We start from the raw sequence: 17,955 nt of genomic DNA on the forward strand, positions 1-17,955 counted from the left end.
TTGGTTTGTGACTTAAGTTTTGCAAATTCAGCAAAACTATTCTTTTTTTCTACTTCGTTTCGGCTCCCACTGTAAATATGTGTAGGTATACTTGTGCCTGTTTAAAGAAATCCAAATTTGAGAATCTTGACACATGTTAATCTCAAGTAAGGGACGTTTTTGCAATATGAGATTTCCATAACTACCTTCAGTCTAGATTGAATAGTGAGTTTCTAATTAGGATAGATGATAACTTCCTTTTACAGAAGTTCTAGATGTTTACGAAATGAAAGCCAGCAAATGATTAGTGCGTACTGTTGATCTTTGTCCATGGGTTAGTGCAGTTATGCAAATAAAATTATTTATTCTTAAGGTACATAACAGCCATTTTGCAAATACTATATATTGGAGACTGGACACACTTCCAAATCAAACAGGAGTGTTTCACAGCTCTCCAGCAAAGGAGCAATGGAGCAAAATATTAATAATGTATAAATTATTCAGTTTTTCTGTTTTATTCCTTATGGGGATGAATATATAGTTCATAATTCTCATGTTATGACCTTAATTGAATATCATCTTCAAACATGACTTAAAGGATTTACTGAAATCCTCGTACTGGATGGTGTGTGTGTGTAGATCAATGTGCCTAAGTACCAACCTAGCTGGGCATGGATGTAAGCCCATAAGCTGACATCTTTACAGGGTAATATTTCTGAAATACTTATCACAGCTACAGATTTTCTAATGCATTATTGTATTATCTGATTCTTCAGATGCTTCTTGTTTATATTCCTAATTTGTGTGAGTAATTCACCTCATGATTACATTGTGATTCCTACGTAAAGATGTGTGACTTCGAACTTAATAGGCATACACTTGAAGTAGCTTTTACTAGGTCTTGTGAGTGTTACTTAGTTCCTGAAACTGCAAATTGTGTTGACAAACAGATCGTCCTTCAGATAGACGTTTCCAATAGCTTTATTGTAAGAAATAATTATGCGAGGCCACAAATATGTGCACATACTCTGTGCTTCAGGGTGTATCTTATTAAGCAATTCCTGGTCATGCAGAAATTGTTGCAGCTTGATGTGCAGTGCCACCTAGTGAATCTATGGGGCGGGTGATTTGAATTATTAAGAACCAAGGAAAAAACATCTACTGCTTGCGAACTGTCTCAGGTTTTTGTGCTAGGCTAAGTGACATTATTTTGTATGTGCAGACATCCTCTCTGAAATTTGAGTCTTTTAAACATGTTGCCAGGTGAAGCCGTTCTAGCTGCAAGTCAGTTGAGAAAATTTTGGTCTCTACCCTTGAATCAATTCTACCATCGTGTACTCTTTTTATGTATAAAGTGGAAGAAGTCTGTTGCCTTCTTATTTGCCAGTGAATAGTGATACTCAGCAGAGAGGGAAAGCTGTTGATGAGTTCAACTTTGAGTCATTAAATTGTCAAACTGAGAGAAATTAGATAAATAACTGTCAAGATCTATTTTAGTGAAATTTTGGTCCTCTTTCATTGAATATTCGGGTAAATGGACTTGTGCAATATGGTCATGATGAGTATACTATAGGTAGAATGCAGAATTGGTTAGAAAACTAGATAGAAACTAGTTGTATGTTTCACTGTCAGGATGGGAGGGTATTTTATATAAATCCTCAAGGATATATCCTGGATCTGGTTTTGCTCAGTATACTCATCAATGCATGCGTGAAGGAAGAATATAGGCTTACTAAATTTACATTACGCATGAAATCGGGAAGGACTGGAGATGTGTTTGTACGCACGGATTAAAATTCAGAATGATCTTGGGAAAATGGTCGGAAGAAACTGGACAATGAGTCAGTGAGGCTAAGTGCTGGGCGCTCTATGGATTGCCTCCGTCTGTATAGGGCAATTGATGACTTTGAGAAAGATTCTGGGGTTTGCAGTGAATTTGAAGGTAGACATGAGTCAGCAAATTGTTGCTGTAGCAAAAAAGACACTGTTGTACGTAGCAGAAGCAGAAATCTAGCCTTTGTATAAAGTAATTTTCCCATTCCTCCATCTACTTCTAGGGTCTCAGGTAGAATAATATGTCCGGTTTAAACACTGCACATTTAAGAAAAAATTGGAGGAGCTGAAGTGAGTTCAGGAGAAAGCAGGGAGAATGGTCAGGAAACAAAAGAATTGGTATTGCGTAGTCTAAAGAAAAGGAAGTTGGGGGGGTGAAGATATTCCTTGATAAACCAGAGAGGAAGGGAATCATCTATTCTCCATACCTATGGTGTGTAGGGCAAGAAGTAGTGGGCTTGAATTGGCATTAGGAAGGCTTCCCCAGTTGTGGCTGTAATGAAGCACTATAGTGTGTTGCTTGTGAAAGCTCAGGGACCTTCATCCCTGGCGGTGTTTGAGAACTGTCTGGACAAACATCTTTCAGAAAAATACTGAGCTGACTATCATGCCTTAAAATGGAAGGGATGGAAGAGAGGTATGTCAACTTAGTTTTCTGTGTCAATGAACTGATAGAACTCTTGCGGTGTTTTTCAGTTGTGTAGATCAACTGGAAAGTTTCCAGGAATGAAGTGCAGATAGAAATTTATATCGTTCAGGAGGATGAAAACATTAAAAAAACCCTTCACAACTACTAGTTGTTTTACAGCATTTCAATGCATTGTCTTCATTTCACAAGTATCCAACGTTTTTACATACTGTGTAGTTTAAAAATGCAAATCTCCTGTCAAGTACACTGTCAGTTATCAAGAAGGAAATAAGAGTTTTTATAAACAATGGAGGTAGTTGCTGGGTTGTTTTTTCTTCTTTTATCCCCTTGTGCTTCATGTAGTAGGATTATTGCACTTGTGTTTAAACCCAGGACACAATTGCCTATAGCTCTTTAAGATTTTTAGCATGGTAGTATTGGGCTACTACTTCAACTTAGCCAGTTTACAAATCCAAGGTTTTTGCCTGTGGATACTTTGCAAATTAGTTCTGTTTGTTTCTTGGTTTTCTTGGTCATCATTGCTTATTGTGATGAGTTTTATTCCTGAAAAAACCCTGGCCTTAGGGCACAACCTTTATACTGCAAATAATTTTATCATTAGGCTGTGTGGTCTTACATGTAGGTTGTTACCTCCTTTAGCAGGAGTAAAAATCTATTGCTGTTACTGAACAGAAAACGATGTGAGCAGCAAAAAACCATTAAGCTCACTTAATATCAACTTGCTTAATTCCCATTACTCTTTAATGTTTTTTTTTTTTCCCCAAGTGTCAAGTCGTATAGCAATGCTTTAGTATTAAGGCTCTCATTTAATGTCAGTTGAATGTTAAGTGATTTTCCATTAAGTATCTTTACGGCTAGTTTTATCAGCAAAATTCACTGTGGAAGAAAGTAGATCAGGATCCAGTCAGCCTTACCATGAAAACAGTTTGTTAATGGGATGCTTGTCACGTGTGTACTTCAACCCTCATTCTAATCATTAAACCTGATTCTTATCCAAACCTTTTTGTCTGCAAAGAAATCTTAGAAAGATCAGTTTATGTTTGGTATTTGCTTAGTTATAAGGAGGATTATAAAAAAAAGAAGAAACAACTGAGCAGTTTGTGAAATGGTGAGCAATACATGTTTGCAGTTCAAATCCAGCCCTGGCAAACTTCATATAGTTAGATGAATGGTTTGTAGCCTTTGTGGGTTGGGATTTGTTGTTGTGCCGGATTCCCATGGGCTACACACCAACAGCCACTAGAAGAATAGCATCAGTTACACCTGTACTTGCCCGCTTCCTCAGAAGAACCAAAGACTGAAAGCACCTGAAAACTGTAGGTACTGTCCTTTTACTGGCATTTTAATCTGCTTCCTCTGTCAAGCATTAGATTTTTCACTAGAAAAAACAACTGTGGGGCCAAGTTATGACAGCATGACAAGATGATCATCAGTAATTCTTCATGTGCATGCTCTTAGCTGTTACAAACAAGGAGTAATGCGGGGTTTTCTGGCCACAGTAAAAGAGGTTCAAGATAAATTACTTCATTATTTCAACAGACTGTGTGCATGGTACCAAAAAAAGAGCACCAAAAGCTATGGCATTGTAGCTTATTATATATATACTAATTTTGTTATATACTTGAAAGCCAAGTTTGCTGTGTTTAGCTGTGAATTGAGAATGCTGTCATGTTGATGTCCCTGAAGAACTGATGACAGTGTACATCATTCTGCATTCCTGTAGAGTGGAAGACTTGTTAATGTATTAGCATTTTAAAAAGACGTTAGAGATTAAAATATATTGCCTATACCTAAAGTGCCTATGAAATATGAAAGGGTGAATTTTGTTACATTTGTCTGTGTTCACCAGTGGTTGAACCTTTGTTATGGCTATAATTTGTTTTGGACTTTCTGTTTTGTTTCAGTTTGGGTTTTTTAAGCACCTCTTGCTCTCTGCGGTCATTATGAGGCCATTACTGGATTCCAGGCCACACTGTAACATCAGTCAAAATTAATAGGAGTTGTTTTGGTTGGAAACTTTATCAAAGTGAATTGAGAGATTAAACTAGGAGGGAAGGAATAATTTTGAAGATTTTGGGCCCAGCTGGAACAACGTGTCATGTCACAAAAGGCACACCTTGCGTGCTCTGAGGTTCCAACCTCAGGTTGGAGGTTTCTGGTGTGAGACTTCAGTGTTCCCCTGCCTAACTACATTTAAAGAAAGGAGTCTGTCGTATGGACTTCACTTCACCATATGGAAATTGTTGGAAAAGGACTGGTAATAGGGTAGTTGAGTTTTATGTAGGTAAGGAGATTCTGTCTGTCTGGAAGGAGGGGAAAGAGATCGAAATAGGGAATTGCAGGATCCCATGGGCTGCCGGGTGCCAGGGAACCTGGAAGCTTCCAAAGGATTCAGTCTCCAAGCCAATGTTTGCTCTTTTGGTAGTTTACCAAACGCAGAGTGACTCTCCCATCTCGGTTGCCCTCTCTACTGCCTTCTCCCTCATCGGCCATAGAGATATTGAATGCTCTGTCTGTATTAGATATCTGTTATTACTTAACTTTTGCCAGGAGAGAGTGACATTGCAATGTCAGTAAAGAGTTATTCATGTTTATTTGTTTCTGATACTGATTTACATTCACACTGCAAGTGGTTATAGCAGCAAAAGATACCATGAGCAGTGCACAGGCATCCGGCTGTCTCCTCAACCTTTCCCTTTTACTTCATTGTGCGTTTTCAGTGTAGTATTTGGGAAATTACAAGACTTTATATTGTCATAGTTCCTTTTTTTTTTTCTGACTGTATATTGTTTAAGTTGTGGTTGAAAATCCACTGGTTCTTTATTTTGATTATTAGTCACTGTTCAGTGTTATTAGCAGAAGTGCAAACTCTTAGTTTATGTTTGAAGTAAAATATTCAGACCCACTAAAGAAATGCAAGTAATTTGAAAAGGCCCAATCTATCCATTTCTTCACTGAATTTTGAGGCTGTATGCAATATATCTGATGTCTGCATGGGAACATTTCTAATTACCCTTTGAGCTGGGGAAGGATGATTTGAATGTGCATTTGCAAATTAAAAGAATGCTGTGATTCATGATTAGAACAGAGTAAGCAAGCCCCAAATTTCATTATTACTACAGTGTGTTTTATTTCATAAGTATTTCCTTAAGCAAAAGGAAAACCAGGAAATGTCAGCTGGATAGGTGATGTTGAAAACCTGGTGGCTTTGGGCAGTGGTAATTAAAAAGACTCTCTTAAAGCTGTGTCTGTGCGACGCCTCAGAGATTATTTCAGTAACATGCCATGGTAGAGCAGAGCACAGCTTTTTTGTTCTTACTGCATTTAGTTTGGCTGACCTTGCCATTGATGGTTTCTAGGATTCAAAAGCTTTGTTAATGAAACAAAACTCAAGAAGTTTCCACATCCTTAATTGGCAATAAATGTTTAAACTCATTCCGATTTAAACTGGTCATATATAGAATCTGTTAGCGGTCATGAAGCTTTGTTAGGTGTACGTATAAAGTCAACATGGAATGCTAGATGCTTATGGACTAATTGCAGCATATATATGGTTATGAGAAAATTTGTCTTTTTAATGATGCTGCATGGTCAGGAAAGCATTATCAATTGTTCTGTGGCCTTGGAGATGAAGGGTTGTTGTTTGAGGTCTAGGTGGAGGTCTCTCCTTGCACAGTCATAATTTTCTACCTGTACAGAGTCAGGAGGAATAGTGGCAAATTTAGAACCTACTGGGTAGTTTGAAGAGTTTTTTGATCACTAACCACGTGGCAGTGGGATTTGTAGTTTCTCATAAGAAGCAGAATGGGATTGCTTCTGCAAAACTCTTTTATCACTAGAAGTAAAATAATGTCCACGAGCTTTTTCCAATATAGGGATGCCTATTCACAACAGTACTTCATGGTGGTAGCAACAGAGGAGATTACCAGCTGAACTAATACTTACACAAGGACGCAGGAAGGTCTGTGTTGGTGAATGCAACTTTTGCTAGCAACCCTTCGTGGTGTCAACACAGCTTTTTGGCCACTGAAGATCCAGTAAAGGCCTTTTCTGAAAAAAAATATGTATGTGTGGAAGAAGTGAGTTCATTGTTTTCTGGCAACAGTGCCCACTTGGTTTTGTCGTTTTTTCTTCTTGTATTTTGTTTTGAGAAGCTGTTTCTGAGAAGAGAAAGATTGATGCATTGTTTTGTGTTTAGTTATGGGCATGATTCGGGAGAGCAGTGTGGAAAAGCACATTTTATACATGTAATTTAAATAACACAGTTACTTTGCTAAGTGTCACGCATTGCTATCTCGACATAAGGAACCAAATATGTCCGAAGAAAAAGTAAGAAGAATGGTGTGAATAAAAGTGTTAACCTTTGGAGAGACCAACTTTGGTGTCCAGTGTCCTGTTAATTTCACTCATTCCACTACTTAGACTATGTAATCCGGACGTTAAACATTGTGGCTCAGCTCCTACATTTTGCAATACTCTGCAATATGAACCACCTTTTCAGTATTGAACACATTATAGTGTTACTGTTCCTACTATAAAAGTACTTTTAAAATAGTAAATCTTTTTCCTATAAGCATATAGTGTAGCAGGTCAAACATTTGTGAAGATATGTATTTCAGTATTTCTATGCCACTTGTATCCTAAACCTTTTTATATCAGGACACCGATTTAAATAAATCATAAACTGTGGTTTCTTCAGTTTTAATAGAATAATGTATTTTTTTCAGATCATGGGATGCTTTTCTTGGCTCTGTTATGTCAAATGTTCTTTTTTGTTCTATTTAAGTGCATGTAAAAATATGAAACAAGCTTATGAAGGCAAGTAACTATGAAGCTAAGTTTTCATTTAAGAATTATATGTATCTTTGTTTTATTAGAGTATAAGAAAGTAAGAATAAACGAAGCTTTTAATTCTGGTGAATTGAGCAGGCTTGTTCTGGCAGATTCAGTGTACTGATTTAATGTTTTTTGTTGTTTGAGTTTTGTGTGTGTGTGCTGCTTTTTTTTTTTTTTTTTGCATAGCACATTCTTGTAATTCATATGGAAAATAAACATTTTAACTTTTCCAGTTAAAGGCCACTTCCTAAAGAAGCTGTGAGTGTAAATGGATTTGAAGAATAAGGTTGAGGTTTGGAATCAGAATAAAGAGAATATTTCAAGATTTTATGCACTGGTACCATAATGCAAGACATCCAAATGGTGTAAATACCGTGCATGTTCTGTGGAGCTACTCCGTGGAAGAAGTATCTTTCCTTTTGATAGCATGAGATGTATGGAATAAATATGCTGAGATGACTTGTCAGTGCTAAAATACTATGTGGCAGCTCGATTTTCTCTTTAAGTAGTTTAATTCTCATCTGTATTACCATATTACCAAATGAATAACTGGATGGAAAACTCTCTCCCTTGTCTTGCTGAACTTTTTGAGACTCTCTGACCTTCTGCTTAAGAACAAGACAAATACTCAGTTACTGGTTTTGTCAGAATCTGGAGTGTTTTTCTTTTGAACTCAGTAAATGTCCTAGCCATTGGAAAACAGATTCTTGTTGGATAGACTTCACTCTTGTTTTGGCTATGAATTCCGTAGTTTTCTTTGACTGTTTGTTTTCCCCTCAGCGTAAAGTCCAACTTTCTCCTTTCTGAATGCTGTTAATCCATTACAGCTAGGGCACCTTCATTGCTGCAAGGAGTACCTATGTATGGTGCATTATATTACATCTCCTGAATATTTCAGTGTGTTCTTTTTGGAATTGTTTCGTATGTTTTATAATGTGCCTTGCATGTTTGCAGAACAAAGAAATGGTAATTACAAGAGGATGCATCTAATGTCATCACTTCATTTTCTACAGCTGACAGTAGATGCTGAATTTTTACATGCAAATTGTACTTTTAATATTCCATGCTAGAAAGCAGCCCCTGTTTAGTAATTTACCTGGTCTCGCAGGGCCCACATTGGTAACTGTTGATCTCTGAAGTCTGCCTCCTTTCTTCCACACCTGAGTTTTCTTTGTCTTGCGACCCGTTTGGCTCGCTGTGCTCTGAGCGTAGTGCAAGGCACTCTCTAGCCTGTGTGGTGAGCTGTGAAGTTTGTACTCAAATGGTAACGGGAGCCTCAGCTAAAATAACTGTATTAACACAAAATTTTTATCGTAGTTTCCATCTATAAGGTGAGTATAGCGTCACCACCCGACTTGTAGGCAAGTTGTAATAATGCACAGTTGGAGACTGTGAGGTACTCAGGTGCGATAGTGATACTGACTTCACAGGTCTAGGAGGGCAAAATAAGAGAAATGCCATTGATTTAATAGTGCCTAGATTTCACTTAATTTCTTTAATGAATCAGGGCTGTAGATTTTTTATTATTACTTTTTTCTGTTCCTGGGTTTGTTTTTTGTTTGGGTTTTTTTTTCCCTGCAGGGAACCAAGTATGCATATAATGGCATAATATTTAAATAATAACAACTAAATATTTAAATAATAACAACTCCAGTGCGAAGCTCCCTGCTACTGATAAGCCTTATTTGAACAAACGAAAAGTTATTTGTTCAGTCTTTCAAGGCAACGCTGCATTCTGAGCTACTGGAATCTGGAGTGCCTGTGCACCTGCTTTTGTCTACTGTTACAGAAACCTTTGTGAATGATAAACATATGAGACAGATTAGATGTAATTAATATTAATTATTGTAACTGTTGATGGTGTAGAATCTTGGGCGACTGACCCTTGTAGCAGCCCTAACGAAACCAAAGTTTGATAGGAAAATTAATCGGTACAAAGGAGTGGCACAACATGTGGCCATTCTTACTAGGAACGTTAGATAATAGTGCCACCACACAATTTATTACTATCTGTGGTATTAGGTGTGTAAATTTAAAAAAAAAAAAATTCTATTTTCCTAGCAAGGATCTTTGCTTAGAATGTTTTGTCTTAGTTCCTATGCCTTAAGCTCATAATTTAAAATCATATAGCTATTTAGCAGTAGACTGACTTACTACAGGAGCTCTCTAAATATATTCCTGGTCTTACAAATTTATCAGTGAAATAGATTGTATCATTGATTATAGTAAATAAGAAAACACAATTTGCCAGTAGAAGGTGGGTCTCTGAGATGGTGCGTTAGTTGTGTTAATATTAAGAATGTATAAGGAGAGATGACTCAAGAGGTTAGGACATTAAGCTGAAGTCTTGGAAATACCAATTTGATCCCTGCTGTTCTCTAGCACTTTGTGTAACCTCTGCCATGTCATTTATTCTTCATGTGCCTAAATTCCCTTTGTGTTCAAAGGGTAATAGCTCTGCTATGCTGCGCAGCGTGTGACAGTGATAAACGCTTTAAAATGTTGTGAGTCTTTGGGATTCTGTAGCATTAGGAGACACATAAATTGATGGATGTAATGAGGCGAAGGTAGAAAAATGAAACAGAAGATTAAACTTTTTGCCTGAACTATTTCAACCTGATTGGAGACAGGTTTGGGTTTTTTTTAATGTCGTTTTGTGACTTTAAAATCAGTTGTCCCTAACAGACGACTTTGCAGGTTTTCTGAGGGGAAAAATAGGGGAAAACATTAAAGGGACTGTGATAGGGACATTGTTTTCCAGCACTCTACTGTTCTATAAAGTTTATTTTTCATCCAGAAATGAATGAAATTTTAGGTTTGAAGTGTGTTTGGCATACAGAAGGGTTTACAGGTTTGACCTTGTTACGTGTGTTTAATTTTCTTTTTGTAAAACACTATTTACAATCCCATTCATTTTGGTGCTGTTAACTTGTTTAATATTTTTGTTATAGAACAAGTATCAGACATTTCTGGATGAGTTTCATGATGTGAATGTTGTCATACCTGACTTTTCAACAAATGAGACAGTTTTAGTTTTAGTCAAAAAGTGACAGTTTTATAGTCACTTGGATTTCAGGAAAAATAGTGTTAGGATAATTTTGAAATTACCTTTCCTTGGGATAAGATAAACCAGAAATGTAAGGATTATCTCTACTCTGAGTGCTTTCTATTGAAATAAATTAATGCATCCTAGGAAAAAAAAAAATCTTTCTTTTACAAGGTAATCTTTTCCTCTGTGAGTCTTTGGTGTACTGTGTGTTCAAGGTAAATGCAATCCAACTCTGATACAAGAGATGACTGACTTCATCAGAAGAGTTACCCACTGTCTGAATGGTGACTTCAGAGTGGGATTTTCTAAGATCTCAGTACAGTTAAGCAGAGTTTATCGAACTAGTTTTCATTATCAAAAGCTGTGTTTCTCCATGTTATCTACTTTATTCAGTCTTTTACGCTACTTAGGTAGTACAGTAACCATGCTTTCTAACTGCATTCTTTTTTTTTTTCTTTTTTTTTCCCTTCTAACTAGAGTCTGTGTGTATTTACACCACCAGGAGCTAAAGAAGGACAACCACGGCTCATTCCTGCAGGGCCCATTGCACATGGCACTACAGTATCTGCTTATGTAGCCAGATCCAGAAAAACGTTGTTAGTAGAAGATATTCTGGGGGTAAAAAGCTTTCTCTTTTTAATGAGATGATTACAGCATGCTCTTAGAATGAATATTTTGATGCCGAAATGTTTACTGAGCTGAATGTATGATAGAATTTACATCTGTCTTGCTACCAAAAACATAAATTTGAGTTTGGATTAGCTTGATGGAATCGTTTCAGAGTATCTCATTTATTTTTAAGTTTAAAGATTTTTGTTTCTTTCTTTCTTTTAACATGTGTTGGTTGTCAGTTAAAGGAAGTAATGGTACCATAGGCACTTGGAGAGAAAATAACCTGTCAGTCAAAACTCCTGTCCTCTTGGTCTTGAAATACTTAGTGTGCTAATCCCAAACAAGAAAACTTCCATATAGTCAATCAAAGTTTGATTTAATTATAATGCAGGGCTCACATTGACAGGAATGTCAGTCAGAATTCTGGTTATTAGACAGGATTTTGATCTCTGCTTACACTAATGTAAAGCTAGAGTACTTACAATATCAGTAGACCTCCATGAATGTCACACTAATGTAACTGAGATAAAAATTCAGGACTTTCCCTGTAAAGGGATTCAGAAAATCCTAAGGTGATATTCTGATAATTCTTGGCACTCTGTATGTCTGTCCTTTTTCATTTTTTGAAAAACTTCATCCCCTAGTCACATCTATGCAACTGTATGTAGCTGATATTTAAACTGTACTTTATGAGAACTTCATGTTCAACTCATGACAACACCAAGGAAGTTTAAATTCTCTTCTCCAGTGTTTTCTATCCTTTTGAGTTCTGTCCAGAATAACAATCTTTTGATACTGTGGCCAAAATTGGACATTGCTGTCTCTATTTTAAAAAAATATTAGTTAAAAAAATGTATGACCTTTATTGGACAAACCTGGCCTGTAAACAAAATACCAAATGCCTAATGTGAGTTCAAGTCAACAGAACTGCAGAAACAAAAGGCAGAAGCCGCTTTCCCTGAAGTAACAGTCAGTGCTTTCTGTACACACTGGACTATAAAGATTTTATATGTTGTTAGTTTTTTTCAGTCGCATATAGGGCTTAAATTGTGACTGGTAATTTTTAATAGCATGATATCCTTGTATATGAGGGCTGTATGTTTTGATTTTTCATTCATAATAAAATCGGGGGGGGGGGGGGGGGGCGGGGATATGAGATTTGAACTTTTTTTGTTGTTTTACAGTATCAGTGAATTATTGACCGAACAGGGACATTCTGTTTGGTGACTTGTTTTGCCTTCACATGATTTTTTGGAGCATCTCCACAGTGAAAGGAAAGCGTGTGCAGATAGACTTACCAGCATTTTTTTTTTTTTTTTTTGTGAGGACAGAATTAAAAAGTGAAAGCAGGAGGCTTGTGTTGCAGAGTGCTTCCCACTCTCTTTTGTCCGTCGTTTGTTCCTAGCCATTCAGATTGATTGTCATCTTAGTCATTAAGGTAGAGATTACTTGCTGTTTTCTTTGAGAAAGGAGAGATTTTGATCAGTCTTGAAGGAGTGTCTGTCTTGCCTAAGCACAGCCTGCAGGGAACATCTGGTACGAATTAAGTCCTGAAGGATTGATGTGCAGCGAAGTGGGTCTCCCACACTTCACATCTGCTAGTTACTGCCTTACTAACTGTAACATCCAGGTGGTTTCTCACGTCTTTGTGAGTTTTCCTATATGGGGAACTGAAGCTATAAAGCCTTGGACGTCCCTATGTAGATTAAAAGTTATGAATTTGGGCCTTTTATAGCAGCTGGTAGGATTATTTTAACATTTTTTCCTACAACTTTTGCACTGATTTATTCAGGATGCATAAGCAAGGGAAGCAGAAAGATTCTTAGTCTCATGCCTAATTTTTTGGGAATGCATTTTCCTCCTCAGGGATTGGTTGAGTATTATAACTCTGTACAACCTAAAGCCTTAGACTCAGGTTTCAATTTTTGTTGCTTGCTCTTGCAAGCACTGCTGTCTGCTTGGTCAAACTGAAACCTGAGCAGTCCACTTCATGATTGCAAATGCTTTGGAGGAGTAGTGTTGTTTGTTTGGGTTTTTACTTATTCTGGACAGGCATTACCAATGAAGTGCTGGCTTTGCTGCCTGTGAGCTTAGAGAAAATGTATTGCAAAAACAAACCCAAAGCTGGGTCTAATATCACAGCTAATTCTGACTTTACATCAGTAAGGTTATCTGTATATGTAAATTAATGCTGAGACTTATTTAGTACATATTTTTAGTAGATGTCTTTATACTGTGTGTAAATTATGCTAAGATACTAGTTTTAGTGAATTTTATCATGTTCCTGCAGATTTTATCAGCCAGGAGAAGGAGGGAAATGTCAGTATATCTTTTATATTAATGTTCTGATATTTACGTTTTATCAGATTATGTTTACATTTTCTAGGATGAGCGATTTCCCAAAGGTACTGGACTGGAATCAGGGACTCGTATCCAATCTGTTCTGTGTTTGCCAATTGTCACTGCAATTGGTGATCTGATTGGTATCCTGGAGCTTTACCGTCACTGGGGCAAAGAAGCCTTCCACCTTAGTCACCAAGAGGTGAGCTCATGCCCAGCCTTTCCCCACTTCCCCACAACGGTCATCACTTCAGCTCACGCAAACTTTCTTGTCTCATGCTTCTTATGTGTTTTTTACCTTTTTCATACTTGATTTTTGTCCGTATCGAATATTACTTGTTGAAAAAAATAGGTAGTGATTTGTATTTTCAGTCACAGGAGGTAAAATTTGCATACACAAGTACAGGCACACATCAAGAATTTTACCTTGTGTTCTTTTGTGGGAAAATGGGTTCAAGATTTCTTTATTAATTATAAACTCAATACAGAGTTGTTAGAAATGTTAATGCACAGCAAGTGAATGGAATGTAATGTAAATCAAATCTCAAAAACCAAAATCCCTTTATATAAAAAAGACACTGCTGAGTTATCCTGAGTCTTAATTTTTAACTTTTTTAACTAAAGCTTGATTTTACAGTATGGAAAGATTTTTTTAACTTTTTTTTTTTCAGTTGACTTTTTGGTGTAGCTTCTCTAGTGAATGAGCCCTATTGTAAAACATAATGTTGCAGCGTTGTAGTAACAGTATAGGAAGTCTCAATGCTGGATATCACAGGAGGGGAAAGCGATTTTATTTTAAAACAAAAGTGAAGCAAAAGAGATTTCATGTATTTGCATTCACATTCTTGCATCCACACACACTCAGGCACAAAAATGTGTGTGTCCAGGTGGTACTTCCAAGAGTCGCACACAGAGATGCACATGTCCAGATAGTCTCCAGGATGCCTTGCAATGGGAGGACAAGGGATGCCGGTGTTGAGTCCTTATGTCTCCTGGTTTCTTCCTAGCTTGACAGCCATGTGCTGGTTTTCGGTCAGCCTTTTCTTTAACCTTTAGGAGCTGACATCTTTTGTCTCTCTAGCCTGTCCCACCTCTGTGAGTTGTCAAGATTTACTCACTGTCCTTTGTCTCTGGACCTAGATGTCCTCAGAAATTGTGTGTAGAGGTGCTGGTACCAGCATGACTTGCTAATCTAGGTGCCATTCGTAAAGCTCTTGTGAAGAAGTGCATCTTAGCTCTCGTGTATGGATGAGGATCCTTGTTATGTCCCATCTAAACATTAAGATGGCTCTTACAGTTGTCTGTACCATTCGTTTCTCTTTGTACCCTTCCCTAGGGAAGGAAATGTGAACACAAAGGTTAGGACAAAACGGCATGTGAGTTCTAGCCAGGCCTGTTGTCTTGACAGCGGTACGAGATGGGCCATGGAGCAGTTTAGCTGTTCTGAACAGGAATTATTATTGTGAAAAGAACAGATGATGTGCAGACAAGAGATATTAAAACTAGCCCTCTCAAGGAAGGAAAAAACAACAATATTTGTCAATTGTATATTCTGTTTATCAGTAACCTCAGTAGCGTAGCATACACGTGATGCTCATACATGTATATTAGTTGGGGAGTCAATGTTGCTTCAGCCTCAGTGTCGCAGCTGGTTATTTTTCACCAGTAAGTAGAGGTCATGGTAGGGGACTGGATTAGTACGGTGATGCCAATGTCCCTGCTCACAGAGGAAAGAGCATGCATTCATACAAAACGAGGCTTCATTAATTCTGCTGCTTATACACAATGTATTTATTTTTTAAAATTATCCTGTTACATTGAACAATCTACAATTCAGATAGGTCTCAGACATGCATTGTTCTGTACAAATACGAATCTTTTATGTTATATGAAATACTGTCTGTAACTGAAATTCATGAATGTTCTTACTTGGAGAAGACTGGCTGCTAAATAAAAGTATTTTATTAGTAAATTAAAAATATTTTAAGGTCACTTTCTGAGTGTTCTAAAGCATTCTTTTCCTTTTCAGATTTCAGAAAGCCTTTGGATACTATTATCAGTTTTTATAAAATGTGTACAATGTGTTCTGTTTAACAAAAAATACCTTAGGAGGGTATGCAGCAGCAGACCTCTTGTACTTCTGTCCTCTGTGTTCCTATAAAGCTCCTGTGTTTCAAGGACAGGAGATTATGCTTGGTAGCCCATCTTCGTTAACTGCAGTTTACATGACACTTGTTTGAAATGTTGCCTGGGAACTGTCATACTTAAAACACTGGTCTTGAACTGAGGAATCAGGTCTGCTGCTTCAGCCACCAAAATGGTAGTGAAAGAAGCAGTGCCTGTTTACAGCTGGAAATATCTGTAGCTGAAGAGAAACAGCCCCAGAAAGATGTTATGGGATATTTTATTTCTATGCCAGATGCCTGTCAACAATGTACATAATGCAATTTTTAAAGCTCTCTGGTTATGGGATGTTTGTTTTGATGTTGTATTTCTGAGCTGGTGGGTTCCCAATACTGCTTCTGAAGAGCATTGGTAAGCATTTTTTTGGTACAAAAAATGAGGATTGTCCTCTTGTGCCTGCATGTACCTTACTAAAATTGAAACACTTGCAAGTATATGGAGACTTTCACAAAATAACTGTCTTCCCACAAATTATTACTGCCTGCCTGTCTAAAACAGCTCAGTCAATTTACTTGGCAGCTAGATAGAGAAAATGAGCACGTAACTGATGTGCAGTTTTCAAGGTTTCTTCAGAGTTAGTTTCTTCTCTTTTGTTTCAGGTTGCAACAGCGAATCTTGCATGGGCTTCAGTAGCAATACATCAAGTACAAGTAAGTGTGGGTGGTTTTTCATTTTTTCATTGCGTAACCCTTCTGCTAGAACTTGATTAGTAGGAACCTGGATTATGATTAAATTTAAGTGGAGGTCACTACTAAAACATTGATTCAAGCCCCTTCCTTGAACCTGGGAAAAATATGCTAGCATTTTTGGTGCTCATTGAGTTACTTTTCCTCACTTCCAACCATGGATCAAATAACTTAACATACAGTATTTTTACTAAAGGAAAAAGAAACTTTAACAAAGTAGAGAAATAATTGTTTTATTACTATAACTATAACCACTTTGCATTTTTTGTCTTGTAAGAAGGCAACTGGTAGGCCAACTGGTTGCTTTCCTCCTGCTTTGGTATTCAGTTGGAGGTTATTAGGTGTTGCTGGTTAAGCCTACTTTAAGCCATCCTTGCTAGCTGCTTTGTGGTCCTGTAACTACTCCCACTAAGGATGCTTGATGCTCTCCCTAGTTGGGTGCCTAATGAAGCTCCACACAGCGCAAGCTGCTCTAGCAAACCCCAGCAGCTTTGCTAATAGGTTTTGCTACTTCAGCTAACAGAAGACGGTAACACTGAAACTAAGCATATTCTGTTAACTCACAGAAGATGCTAAAACAGGTTCTTCTGTCAGCTCAAAGGAGGAAGTTTGTGACACACTTTTTTTCAACGTGTCTTTCATACACTTGGCAGAAGACTCATGCAAAGCTCCCTGTTTTTCTTTTCTAGACTCTGATATAACCAAAGATTCTATGATTCTGTGATTTGCCACCTTGGTGCTGGAAGTCATTGACTTCGTTTAGGATGGTCATTCACCCTGGCACATTTAGGCAGAATTAGCTGGCGTAGACTATTGTATGCTAGCAGAATTGCAATTGCATGCAATTGTAGCTTCCCCTTGTAACAGAGTCTCTTTGATAAGTCTTTCACACCTAAGAAAACAAAACATGGGAAGTTTAGTTTAAGCCTGTCTGTTGCTCATTTTCATTCTTTCCCTTCTGCTAAGCAGAAGGCTTGCCCTTCCAAGTTTTTGCATGAGAAAAATCCCAGAGTTTTGATGGGGTGTTGGGCCGTCCCTACCAGACTCACAACTGGGCTTTAGGAAGTGTTGTATATCAAGAAGTTGTACCTAGTTACCTAATTATATGCAAGAGTAAGGCTTGTGGATATAGTTTGTCATATTTTGCATACTTAGATATTACTGGTTCTGACTAATACTTTATCGTGTAAAAAGTACAAATAGTAGAGGTTTGTTTTCTTTTTTTGACCTCAGTGCTTGCTCTAGTAATGTACAGGTGTATAACTGTACAGAGTATGCAATTAGGTGAAGTAAAAATACAGTTCAAAGCTTTGCTTCATTTAACACTTTGCTTCTAAAATGCAGTGTGCATACTATCTTTGTGTTCATATTCATGCTGATTTCTCCCAAAGTTGAGCATATATCATTTGCTACTTAGCTTACTTAAACCTGCCTGATGTCAGTCTTCAGTTGTGTCTACATGCTACTTTGCAGCCTGGAAAAAAGTGGTAAAAGTATGGTAAGGAAGAAAACAAACAAAATATTCGATATTCTCAGAAGAGCTGAGGGTCCGGATAAGGAGGTGTCATTGATTCCATAACCACATTCAGTGGCAGCCTTTGAGGCAGCATGAACAGGGGTAACAACCAACAACTTTCGAAGAGTCTGAAGAAAGATGTTACTTGCATTTGACAGCTTTGACTCAGCAGCTAGATAGTTAAAATTGAAGCCTAGCACACAAATCCAGCTTTTAATTTTATACAGTGCCGGAACACATGTATATACTAGTACCGGTATTTTTTTCATAC

The 17,955-nt window shown here is 37.4% G+C and overlaps 1 protein-coding gene across 1 annotated transcript in view; it reads left to right on the forward strand.

Annotated features, from left to right (window-relative positions):
* Positions 1-17,955, forward strand: part of PDE10A (phosphodiesterase 10A) — a 107,189-nt gene that overhangs the window by 49,701 nt on the left and 39,533 nt on the right. The window contains exons 6-8 of the mRNA XM_010282419.1: positions 10,824-10,964; positions 13,345-13,500; positions 16,082-16,132. Coding sequence (XP_010280721.1) covers positions 10,824-10,964; positions 13,345-13,500; positions 16,082-16,132 — 348 coding nt within the window. The remainder of the gene's footprint in view (positions 1-10,823; positions 10,965-13,344; positions 13,501-16,081; positions 16,133-17,955) is intronic.

This window comes from Phaethon lepturus, unplaced genomic scaffold (assembly GCF_000687285.1).
Source record: "Phaethon lepturus isolate BGI_N335 unplaced genomic scaffold, ASM68728v1 scaffold5032, whole genome shotgun sequence".
NCBI classification, from domain to species: Eukaryota; Metazoa; Chordata; class Aves; order Phaethontiformes; family Phaethontidae; genus Phaethon; species Phaethon lepturus.